Raw genomic sequence first — 13,793 nt, forward strand, 5'->3', positions numbered from 1 at the left:
TTATTTTTTTTCAGATTGTAGAATACCTCTGATATCAGTATTTATCCAACCTCTTTGTTTTACTTGCGAGGCTTCATTATCTGACCACATGCAAACTCTACCAGTAATATCACCAGTATAGAATTTTTGTTGATCATTTGTTAAAAATATTGAAGTTATAGCTGTTGAATGTGATTGAGAGTTTGAAAAAGTTGCTCTAAGAATAATTACATTTTTGAATTTTAATTTGTTGTTATTTGTTGAAGGAATTTGAGTTGCATTATTATTATTATTGTTATTATTATTATTATTATTATTTGAATTATTATTATCAGGTAATAATCTTGTTTCTAAACCCCAAACTTTAACTTTACCATCTCTGTGACCTGTTAATAATACATTTTCACCTAACCACTCAGGACCTTTTGACCAAATACAACAAGTGATTTGATCATTAGCGATTTGTGAAGTTTTATAGTTGATAAGTAATTCACCATTGACGGTATAAACAGATATTGTTGTACCAGAGCAAACTACAATTTCACCAGTTGTATCATGAATACCAATACAAGAGATTGGACCTTCATGAGCATCTAAACTACGGACATAACAAAGTCTATTTAAATCCCAAATGATACAAGTACGATCATCAGAACCACTTACGATGATAGAATAAGGACGAGAGGCGGATACACAAGTGATTGAACCAGTATGACCTGATAGTCTCTTGGCCAAGGAGAATCTCTTGAGATTGTAAACACAGATTAAACTATCACTACCACCACTTACACAAATACGACCATCTTCAGTGGCTGTTAAACAAGTTAATGGACCATCGTGATGATCCTCTAAAACTTTGATCTTATCACCAGTGTTGTAACGAATTGAGCCATCAGGTAAACCCCATAACATATATTTTGAGTGATTTGGTGGTAAGAGTACCTTATTGAAACCGACACAAGTTGCACGATCATTGATTAAACGAATTTGACCAACTGGTTCACCGATATCCTTTATGAAATTACCAGTTAACGCTTTTGCGTAGAATGGTAAACCCATTAAGGTGGCATTACGTTTTGGATGTGGTTTATCAAAGAGTTGTTTTGGAGTTTGACCAAAGTTATTAATTTGAGCAATGGTTGCAGCCTTTTCAACGGGATCAGAGATTGCATCAATATTTACGGCACCTTCATAAGTTAGATAATAGAAAACATTCAAAGAGTCATCGGCTGCTTTACCTTGTTGACGATAACCAAAGATTAAATCGATCCATTCATGAAGATGTTCAGAGACATAATCGGATTCCAATGCTTTACGATGAAGTTTAATGAATTCCTGTGGCGAACCTTTTGCCCATGGTGGTAAGATAATATCATCGATTGGTTCACCGCCTTGTTTTGTACCGAAATTGAATTTATTATTATTTACCAAAAATTCATCCAAATAATAGAATTCAGGAATTAACTCCATTACCACACCAGTACTTCCTTGTGATGATGATGCCCAAGCCTCAGTGATTGAACTAAACAAACGATCAGGTTGATCCCATCTGCCACCTTGAAGTTTAAGGAAATGTTGAGTGAATGGTTCTAAACGAATTAAATAATAAAGTACGATAGCGGCTGAACTATAATGTGTACCATAATGGAATTTTGGTACTTTATGGCCATGTTCATTTGGTTCTTGATCATCCCAATTCTCGAAACGTTCTCTAAACTTTTGAGCTCTACTCTCTTCTAAGGCACCCATTGGTTTTGAGAGATCACGATAAACCTTTGGATCATCAATATCCAATTCTTCACTTTCATAGTCACTCAATACCCAAGGAAAAACTGGATACTGTGTTAAATCATTATAGGAACGACCTGCCAAAGTGTTCAAATGCATTAGATATTGGAAATTTGAGATTTGGCCTTGTTGCCATTTCAATGTTAATGGTGATTTTCTCCAAATCGAAGTGAAACGATCTCTAACGCCACGACCTCCTCCACCACCATGATGATCATCATTGTCGTCATTACCAGTTTGACCACCAGTAATACCTTGTGCATCACCACCAATTGTATTATGAGAGGATACATTATTGACCAAGGTATGATAAACTTCATCACGGGTTGGTTCATCACGATAGACTACAAGATTGTTTCTACCATCGGTTGAAAAGATTTCCAATGCAACTTGTCTTAAAAGGTATCTTCTCTTTAAGACATCACGGATATCTTCATAAGCCCATTTCAAAAAGTAATGAATGATCTTCTTTTTCATTGGTAAAACAGTGCCCTCTGGTAGCCATTCAGAGTTTATCTTTTCTTCAACTTCACTAATATCACCAGTGTTTTCATCCTTATAATAACCATCGAAAATATACATATAAACTGGACAGAAAATTAAAATACCTTCAATCTTATCCATACCATCAACACTACCACAATTGTACATAATACCATTTAAACGTGGATCTTTTCTCATTGCATCCTTTAAATAACTTTGATCATATGGATCTAATAATCTAATGAATGCTTGAGTTTCATCTTCACTTGTTGTTTGATTATTTGTTGATGTTTCTTCATCAACTTCATTTGTATTACCTGTTGTTGTTGTTGCTACTGATGATTGAGTAGTTGGTGTTGAAGTTGTTGTTGTTGTTGTTGTTTGAGTTGATGGTGGAGGTGGTGATAATGTTGTACTAGCACTAGTTAAAGAAGAATTTTCTTCAGAAATTGTAGATGAATTATCATTAAACAATTCAGAAGATGATGGATTACGTGATAATTGACCCTCGACTGTTGATGATTGTAATTTTGGTGATTTAAATACATCTTCACTTGATGATTGTACTGGTGAAGTTGGTGGTGTTATTTCATTTGATGATAGTTCTGGACTACTAACTTTAATTTGAGATGATGATTGTTGTGGAGTTGTAGTTGTTGTAGTATTAGATGATGATGATGATGTTGATTGATTCATATTATTAGCATTATTATTATTATTTGCATTTTGTGAAGTTGATTTTGTAATTGTATTATTATTATTATTATTATTATTATTATTATTATTATTATTATTATTATTATTATTTGTAATTGAAGAAGTATTAGTTGAAGAAGTAATAACTTGATTAGTTGATAATAAATCAAATTTCCAATATGAAGATTCCAATAGATTAGCTTCTTCAGTACCAACGATATTCATATAAGTTTCAGAATCTGCAGAACATGGAATTGGTAATAAAGAGTTATTTTGTTCATCAAAAGAAGGTGGAACATAAGGATAATTCTTATAGAAATTATAGTTCTTTTCCATTTTCTTTCTCATACGATATGGACCTTCAGTTGAATCCAATTTCCATTTATCAAGAGGATGAGGTTCAGAAGGACCCCAAACAGCACGTTCTCTTGTGATTTGAGCTCTCATATTTTCCCATTGAATTGCATTGAATTTTTGTTTATCACTTTCCAATTGTTTAATTTTCTTACGACGATCACTTTCACTACGAACGAAATATTGAGCTTTCTTGGTGATATGTTTAGATTTCTCTTCTTGATGAGATTGATCCTTACGATCTTGACGTTGTTTCTTTGAGAGTCTTTCAGTTCTACGTGATTTCAAAGATGGTAATGTATGTTCTGAAGAATGTTTCTTTTCATTATTTTTAAAGGATAAATGTTGTTTCTTTGGATTCTCTTCAAATACTTGAGTTATGGTTTGAATATTATCATTAATCCAAAGTTTAAATTCATCATTATTGAAAGCACCATTACCCGAAGTATTACGTAATAATTCAAAGCCTGGTTTCAAATCAATGATTTCACTTTGACGTTGATTTGAACCACTTGAAACTTTTAATTGTAGTACCGTGGCAAGCGACTCAATATATGATGAAGTTTTCAATGATAGTAATAGCCTCCAAAGTTTAATTGAATTATCTACATGTTCATGCTGATCGCTAATTACCAACTTGTACAATGGATAACAAAAAGCATTCATAAAATCTGAATCCAAATTATTCTCTGAAAAGATAATTCTTTGATGATTTATAATATGATTTGCAACAAAAGATAAATCAGTATCAGTGGTATGATTGATTAAATATAGAATGATACGATTTAAACTCTTGTATAGAGATTGAACTGTTTTTTGAAGACCAACTCTATCGGCCTCCAATTTCTCTAAAATCTTTACAATGAATAAAAAGATTCTCTTTGCAATGATGATTTTATTATTCTTTACCAATTGATCCAAGTTTACTCTATCGACCAACATTGAAGATAACTTTATGAGATTGGAATGAACACGTTCATTATCAAAGAACTCGGTCTTGGTGATATTGGTTTCAACGACATACATTAAATCAAGTAAAATTCTTGAATGATATAAAATAAACTCTTCATCTGTTGCTGTTGTTGGTGCACCCTCTAATACCATCTCAATGATACTAATTGCCTTTGAAGTTTTTCTCATTGCTGATAACATAATTTGACAAAGGAATTTAACTACTAAATCCAATACTCTATCTTTGATACCATTGGTTTGACCTGTACTATTATAAAGTGGTGGTAAATTAATTTTACCATTTGGGAATAGAATTGAAATTAACTCTTCAACCATTGGTTGACTATAACATTCTTGTTGGAAATATTGATTCTCATGAAAGAGATAAATGAAATAAGTTAACATTGTATATTGTAAATTTGACGATTCTTCTGGTGTTGCAAATTGTGATATCTTTAATTCTGGTAACATTTCATCATATAAATTAAAATTAATTGGTTGATTATCACCAACACTAACACCACCACCACCACCACCACCACCACCACCCAAAGCACCATTCAATTTTGAGTCATCATCCATACCAGTAACTCTGTTATGTAAACTTGAACCATTTGGTGTATTTGTAACACTATCATCACCACCAGTACCTAAATTTTTAGATTGGAATGGACTTGATTGAATACTCATTCTATTCTTTTTCTTTAAAGCTGCTTGTTGAGCATCAGTTGCACCTGTACTATTTTCATCGATTGCACCTGTTGTAACTGCAAATTCTAAAGTTTTCTCTTCAAATTTATTCCATAAATTACCAAATTTAGTTATAGTTGAAGCTAATCCACTAGTTGGTGTATTATTATTATTATTACTATTACTACTATTAACTAATGTTGATGATGAAGATGATGATGATATATTTGATGAAATTGAAGAAGATGAAACTGATCTTGAAATTGTTTGAAAAGTTGATAATGGTGAATTACTATTGTCATTATTATTAATACTATTATTTATATTTACATTTGAAATTAATGAAGATAATAATTCATCATTGTCTAAACCTTGATTTGCATTTTGAAGTTCTTGTTGTTTTTGTTCTAAATATTGATAATTATCTTCATAAGATCTTTTAATTAGGGAAAGTATTAATTGAGCAGCTTCGATACAATATAAACTCTTTTCAAAAGGAGTAAAAATTCTTAAGAGTTCATGGAATACAATGGTTGTACCACCAGCACCACCAGAACTACTTGATAAATCTAAATCTACCAATAATTTTGGATCGCCACCCAAAAGTAAATGTAATAAACATAGATAGATCTCTTGATGACCTGATAAAGATGGTAATACCTTTTCCAATAGTTTGAAACCACTCTTTTTGATAAAGGTTGAACAATAGTCGTATTTATATAAAAAGAAGATACAAGTCACACGTAAAGCCAATGAAACTGTCAATGGTGGTAAATTTTCATCAATGAAAAAGAAACACCAATACGATGATACTCTTCTAAAGATTGCTGCAGTCTCTTGAGTTTGACAATTTGAAACAACCTTTAAGAATGTATAAAATACATGATTAACCAATTGAATGGTTGCAGTATTTGATAATTCCATAGTTGCTAATTTACTACGATGAATTGATTTTCTTCTAGAGGATGTCGATGAAGTAGAGGATGATGACGATGATGATGATGGGGTTGGTATATCTTTATGAAGATGTGAAATTAAGAAAGCAGATATTTGTCTAATATCATCTTCAATTAAACCACCATAGGATAGTATATTATAAAGTACATTGATTACCGAGGAAGCAACCGATTCAGGTAATGGCTCTTCATTTGTTGAAGATGAAAGTATATCGAAAATCTCTTGAATTACATTAACCTTTCTAAGACTATCAATATTGAAACGACGTTGAATATTATTTACGATTAAACTATTGTAACCATTAATAACATGACGTTGTAATGCGGGTGTTGTTAATCTCCAAATATCCCAATTCATCATAATATACTTACAAGCATTCCAATTGGCAACCGTACCCTCTTGTGGTGCTCTAGAGGTGATTGTTGTTGAACAATTACCATTGATACCAATTAAATCAAATAATAACTCTAAAATATTACTATTGAAAAGACCAAGTGATGCTTTCTTTTTCAAGACCCAAGCCAAAAGTTCATAACCATTAATTTGTGACATTTCATGAGTATTGGTTGGATGATATTGAATTAAACCAACTAATAAACCTAATGAATCGAATAAAGTCTCTTCAGAATTTGCCTTCTCTAATAATAACAAAGAAATTGGCATACCACCAATCTTTTTAATACTATCTGCAACTTTATTTCTTCTAAATGCTTCAACACTTCCAATTAATACACCTCTTAATTTTGTAGTTAAATCCGCTTGATTTATAATTTCAACTCTACCTTCTAAATCTTTCTTTGAGTTTGAACCACCACTATTATTGTTATTATTATTATTATTTTGTAAACCTGTTAAATTTGGACTTGTACCATTTGGACTTGAAAAAACATTTAAAGCAACACCATGATTTTGTGAAAGCTCATTAATTATACCATTGAATATTTCATTGTATACAACTTTACTACTATTATTTGTACGAATTAATTTATTTGATGCACATAAACCAACGAGGATCTTATTCTCATCGATTTGCATTGAAACCTTTGCTAAATTCAAAGGACCCAATTGATCACCATAATCTAAATCTTTGATTGCCATTAAATTTGCTGAATTTACAATTTCATAAGTTTGATAAGGTGAGAAACGACCCTTGAAATTACTTGCATAGTTTGGACCTAAAAAGTAAATAGTATTGATATGTTTTGCACCCAAAGAATCCTCCAATAAATAAAATGTACCAATTCTCCAAATTGAATCGGTTGGGAATCTATTTTGATTTGAAACACCAATATCACAAATTAACATTGAACCAGAAGTGATTTGAGCAGGATATTGTGCTTTCGTAGCTGTATATTTTAAGAAACCATCAACAAACAATTTAAAATCTGTACCACCTAATAATCTTCTTGCATGAACTATACCAATATGATACCATTTACCTTCAACAAACTTGTAAGATGGTATTTCAATTACATACTTTGAACTATTAATTATATTAACCGTTATAATACCATTTTTTAAATAAATATAAAGTGATGATTTTTTATCATCTGAATAAATATGTACTAAATCAATTTGATCATTATTATTATTATTATTATTATTATTATTACTATTATTACTATTATTACTATTATTACTACTATTATTATTATTATTATTATTATTTACAGTTGGAAATTTATCAATATATAACCAAAACATAATTGTATAACCATTTGTTGGTGGCCAAGCTCTTTCAGTTATTGGTACACGAATATAACCAAATGGTATTTTTGATAAATTAAATTCGAAATAGGGTGGAGTTGGTGGTGATTTTGCCATTGATGATAAAATTTTTAAGAGTACTTCTGGTGAATGTTCAGGTTGTAATAATTTTACAAATTGACGTAACTCTGAACCTGATAAACAATTTGCACCAACAGTTTGAATTAATGACAATAACAATGGTTGTAATGGGTCATTAGCATTTGATAAATTTGAAGGGAATCTACTCAAGATCCAATCTGGAATTGATAATTTCGATAGGGCCTCTTGATTATATCTACCGTATTCAGCCATTTTATTAATTCTACTTATGATTTGTAATCTGAAATCTTTATTCTCAATATGTGGTATAATGTCAAGTATCACATTAAAAGACTCGACATTATTAATGATCATTTGATTTGAGATTTGATCGGATGCATTTAAATTCTCTGTAACCATATCGAATATGAAATCAACAACTGATTTTGAAAACTCTGTACCCAATACACCAGTCATAATCAAACAAGACGAAAATGTTTTGTAACCAATTTGTTGCTCGAAATTCTCTCTATTAATGACATTACCACAAAGTGCACTCGTTGTACATCTACAAATCGATTCAATCAATTCCAATTTCTCCATATCCCAATTTCTTGAATCTTTTCGGTTTGGAGAGAATGATGACTCTAAACTAATGAAAACACTAATAATCGATACGAATCCACCATGTTCTCTAAATGAATCTCTTGCATGCTTTGATATATTAAATAGTTTTCTAGTTGCATTCAATATATCACTCTTCATTGGATAATTCTCTTTGTTTACACTTGTCAATACTTTAATTAATCCATCAAACTCTTTTTGTGTTGGTTCTGGGTCATACTTTATTAATTGTTGTAAAATTCTTAATGATTTACCTCTAACACTTGAATATGGTAAAAATCTTAATAATATATTAAATATTGAACTAAAAGTAATAAAAATAAATATATTAATATCTATCTATAAAATTTAATATGATTGATTATTTAAAAAAAAAAAAAACTTACAAACTTCTAATTAATGAAATATTATCAGGATTTTCAGAAATTAAAATGAATAAACTATCTAATAAAATTTGAAATGATTCAACTTTAATAATTGAATTTAAGGCTTGATCATTAGAATCGGCTTCTTTTTCACCATTGCCTGTCATACATGGTACAATTGGTCCATTACTACCACTACCATTTTCTTCATTATTATTATCGTTATTATTATTATTATCATTATCATTATTATTATTATTATTATTATTATTATTATTATTATTATTATTATTATTATTATTATTTTCATCATCATCATCTATTTTTTTACTATTATTTAATCTTATTATATCTTGAGCAATAACATCAATTACTTTTACTAAAATATCCAATAAACCAGTCTCTCTAAAAATATGCTTATATCTAAATTCAAAATTAACTAATGTAGTTATCAATTGATTTATCATTTCTAATGTATAAAAAGATGGATTCTCTCCAACTAATAAACTAAATGTACTTAATTCTTGAAATGGTACACAATTTAAAACTGTAACTACAAAACAAACAATTTTCATAACATGATACTATTAATTTATTTAAAAAAAAATAAAAATAAAAATAAAAAAAAAATAAAAAATAAAAAAAAAATTAAATAATTAATTAATAAACAAAAATATATAAAGAATAATGATTAAATATAAAAAAATATACCTTTAAACCATTACTTAATGATTCATATTCTTGAATAAATTTAGTTAATGTACTTGTATGTTGAAGTAAAATGAAATTTACTGTATTTGAAGAATAAACTGATAAAATTCTATCTAAAATTTTAACTCTATTCTCTTCATAATTTGATTTTAAAAAGTATCTTTCTAAAACTTTAAATGCATTACCATTCTTTGAAATATAATTTTGATCTAATAATAAAAATTATAAAATTATTAATAATTTTTTTTTTTTTTTTTTTTTTAAATTTTCAAAAAAAAAAAAAAAAGACTTACTTGAAATTTCTTTTATATTATTAATTGAAGTTTGATATGGTACTGAAGAATTTTCAACTGGTAAACTAACATTACCATAACCAATATAAACTAAAGAACAAATTGAATCTAATAATTGTTCGAATAAAGCTGGTTTATCTTTTGAAGATTCTAAACGAAATAAAGAATCCACTAAAAATGTATAACCATCATTACGTTGAAATTCATCCAATAGAATAGTTGATTTCTTTGAGGATTCACTCAAGATCTTTATGATGATTCTACAAAGTGTTACATAGGATTCTGGTGTAAACATATAGTAGTTTGTAAGATCCTTTATAATGTTTGCAATGACACGTTTCGAGTTTATATATGTGATGGTAGGTGGATACAAATCGGTCAATTCTAAACCGAATGAGCCAATCTTTGCACGCAATGGTCTATGAGAGGGCGGGCATTCGTTGGACATTAAAGCAAACAATGTCGAGAGAGTATCTGTTTTTTGTAGTTCCTCAATGGCCGATTTCTGTTTAGAGAGGAAACAAAGTGTACGAATCAATTTCTCTTCAATGATCCCTTTAGTTGTCTCCATCATTGTTGTATAGGGTACCAAAAAGAAGTACTGTAAACAACGCACCAACATCGAGGGTATGGAGGCCTCTGCCATGGCTTCGGCGCATGATGTATTCGATTCCGATAGAATCTCAATGGAATATAGTAATTCGAAACCTGATACTTGTCCACTTGTGGTTGAAAAGAATTTATAAATCTCTTTGGCTATCGTCTCTTTAATGAGTTGTGGTGGTTGTGGTGGTTGTTGAGGTGAGTTGGCTTGTTTCATTATCTCATTGATATCTTTAACTAATCTACGTGAAATTGCAAATGAAAATGATTTAGAATTATTTCCAAAGATATCTACCATTGGACTCTTTGTATCAATTTTCTTATCTTCGTATAAACCAATGAAATAGGGTAAAAGTTTATTCAATCTCATAACTTTATCCTTATCTGATTTACTTGATAAAAATTCTTGCCATAATAATTTTAATTTTTGTGCTGTTGCTTGTGATCTAATAACTTCAACTTCACTCCCTATCATTATTGTCCAAACATTTATATTTGATTCAATAATATTACTATTATTATTATTATTATTATTTTTATTATTATTATTATTATTATTACTGTTGATGCTGCTAGATTCCTCCGTTGCACTACTATATTTTCTAACTGGTGATGAGAATGAACTTGTAGAATTTGAAGATGTTGTCGATCCAATTGGGGATGATACTGATCTTGGTGAAAGTGGTTGTTGTGGTTGTGGTTGTTGTTGTTGTTGTTGTTGTTGTTGTTGTTGTTGTTGTTGTTGTTGTTGTTGTTGTTGTTGTTGTTGTTGTTGTTGTGGTGGTTGGTGAGGTGGATGACCTGGTGAATGTGGTACTTGAGGGGTTGGATCCTCTGAGGTACCTATTAAGTCTTTGAACCTCCTGAACATATTTTTCTGTTCAATTTATCTTTTATTTTTTTATTTTTTTATTTATTTTTTTATTTATTTATTTATTTATTTTTTTATATGAATTTTTAATTTAAATATATTTATATATTAGTGTGCGCTATTAAAGAGAAAAAAAAAAAAAAAAAAAAAATTTTATTATTTATTTGAATATTGAGTGTATGTTTGAATATTGAATGTGGGTGTTGAATATATATATATATATATATTTTTTTTTTTTTGTTTTTTTTTTTTTATATAATTTAATTAAAATATTTATTTATTTATTTTTTTTTTTATTTTTTAATTATTATTTTTTTTATAAATTATAATGACTATTGTAAAGTTTAATAAATATAAATATATAAGGAATGTGATTTTATGAACGAACGAATGAATAAATAAATAAATACAATTGATATGACACACAATGATAATACACAAAAAAAAAAAAAAAAAAAAATTAAAAAAAAAAAAAAATTTTAATTTTTTATTAATTTTTTTTTTCACATTTTGAAAAAATCGAACCAAATAAAAAAAAAAATTAAAAAAATTAAAAAAATGTACCTGGTTTGATTACTTTTTTTTGCGAAGAAAAAAACTACAAATGCCTTCACCCCAAACATTTTTGTAGCTTATTCCATAGACAACAATAATAAAAATAAAAAAAAAAAAAAAAAAAAAAAAATAAAAAATAATAAAAAAAAAAATAATAATAATAATAATAATAATAAAATAATAATAATAATAATAATAATAATAATAATAATAATAATAATAATAATAATAATAATAATAATAATAATAATAATAATAATAATAATTTGAATAGATATGAATGCCGCTCTCAGAGTTATACCTTTGTGTTTTATATATATATATCTCTCCCCTTTAATTTTTATTGATTAAATTTAAAACACATCAATAAAGTTTCTCAATCAATCTCATGGCAATTGATTTTACAAATTAATTTTGTTGGTTTTACAACTTTTCTTTTTTCTTTTTTTTTTTTTTTTTTTTTTTTTTTTTTTTTTTTTTTTTTTTTTTTTTTTTTTTTTTTGTTGATTTTACAACTTTTTCATACTTTTTTTTTTTTTTTTTTTCATTTAATTTTGTTGATTTTTCAAATTTTATTTTTATTTTTCCTTTTTTTTTTTTTTAATTAATTAAAAAAATTATTAAGATAAAAATAATAAAATAAACAAAATAAAATAAAATATAATAAAAATAAAAATAAAAATAAAAATAAAAATAAAAATAAAAATAAAAATAAATGGATATTGTTAATGAAAGATATAATAAAAAAATTGAACAAAATGAAAATGATAAAAATAATGAACAATTAAATGAAATTATAAAATTAGTAAGTGACATTTGTAAAGCTAATAATATTGAACAATTGGAATCATTTGTTCAAAACAATGACAAAGAAGGATTCTTTAAAAAATTATTCACAATGATCACTTTACCAGATGGAGATTTACACGAAACCTACAATGATATATCATGGGAATTGGTTCATTCATTAGTTCAATCACTTAATCAAAGTTCAGCAGATTGGGATATCAAAAACCACACTTTAATAAATTCAACTTGTAAAAATATTTTAAATGTAAATAAAATAAAAAAATAAAAAATAAAAAAAAAAAAAAAAAATAAAATAAAAAAAAAAAACCTAACTTCAACTTTTTAATTTAATTTTAGATTATTGATTGGATATCAAATAATTGTAGTGCAAGAGAATTTTTATTAATTGCACAAGAATTTGATGGATCATCATTTATTAGTTTAACATTGTTCACTAAAATATCAATGATTGTATTCACAAAGAATGCATTAAAAAGAATACCAACTGAAAAAAGATTTAATTTTTTAAAATCTATTTTACCCCCACTTTTAAAAATTTTAGAAGTTGAAAATATTGAAATAAAAAAAGATGATGATGAAGATAATGAAAATATTAATAATTTCACCAATGATGAAAGTGATGATGATGATGATGATGGTAGTGATGATGATGATGATAGTGATGATGATGTTGATGATGAAAATAAAAGAAAGAAACAACCAATTAAAATTATTGGACCAGATGTTGAACAAGAATTACAACAAAAGAATACTGAGAATGATACGAAATGGGAATACCCATTATCATGTATATTGGATTTCATTTATAGTTTTGCATTAGATTTGAAAGCACAAGATACAAATGATGATCCAAATTCTGGTATTTCAACACCTAGAGCAATCAATAGAACAGCTGGTTCGGACCAAATCACTTTTTATGATAAACCAAATACACCAATCGCTCAACAACAACATTTATTCCTTTTCTATTTAGTAAAGATCCTTTCGATGGAATCAATTTTAAATCCACCACAATCATTACTTTGTAATGGTACAATGCCATTGTTGGGTGTCATTGGTGAATGTTTATCATTAATTGGTGCATCAACATCCTATATCTTGGGTACCGATTCAAGATTTCGTCTAAAAAAGAGAGAGATTGAATTAGAAGATATGTACTATGATGAAGGTTTAGATGAAGATGATTTTCAAAATGATCAAGATTTAAATTTAAATGATCCAAATAAAGTTAGAAATAAATTAAAATCAAAAAAATTAAATTCAAATTCAAATCAA

At 27.6% G+C, this 13,793-nt stretch overlaps 2 protein-coding genes across 2 annotated transcripts in view; one reads left to right on the forward strand and one right to left on the reverse strand.

The window, feature by feature from the left end:
- lvsA (BEACH domain-containing protein) lies at positions 1–11,153 on the reverse strand (the record flags this gene model as incomplete). The annotated part of the gene is made up of 4 exons (XM_641018.2): positions 1–8,614; positions 8,697–9,259; positions 9,387–9,595; positions 9,680–11,153. The coding sequence occupies 4 exons, from the start codon at positions 11,151–11,153 to the stop codon at positions 1–3; spliced, it is 10,860 nt and encodes a 3,619-aa protein (XP_646110.2).
- Positions 11,154–12,423: 1,270 nt separating this feature from the next.
- DDB_G0269608 (hypothetical protein) overlaps positions 12,424–13,793 on the forward strand; it is a gene marked incomplete at both ends in the record, with an annotated part of 2,612 nt that continues 1,242 nt past the window's right edge. The window contains 2 exons of the mRNA XM_641019.1: positions 12,424–12,762; positions 12,855–13,793. The exon at positions 12,855–13,793 is cut by the window's right edge and continues 1,242 nt beyond it. Of these exons, the coding sequence (XP_646111.1) occupies positions 12,424–12,762; positions 12,855–13,793 (1,278 nt within the window). The remainder of the gene's footprint in view (positions 12,763–12,854) is intronic.

Source organism: Dictyostelium discoideum (assembly GCF_000004695.1).
Source record: "Dictyostelium discoideum AX4 chromosome 1 chromosome, whole genome shotgun sequence".
NCBI classification, from domain to species: domain Eukaryota; phylum Evosea; class Eumycetozoa; order Dictyosteliales; family Dictyosteliaceae; genus Dictyostelium; species Dictyostelium discoideum.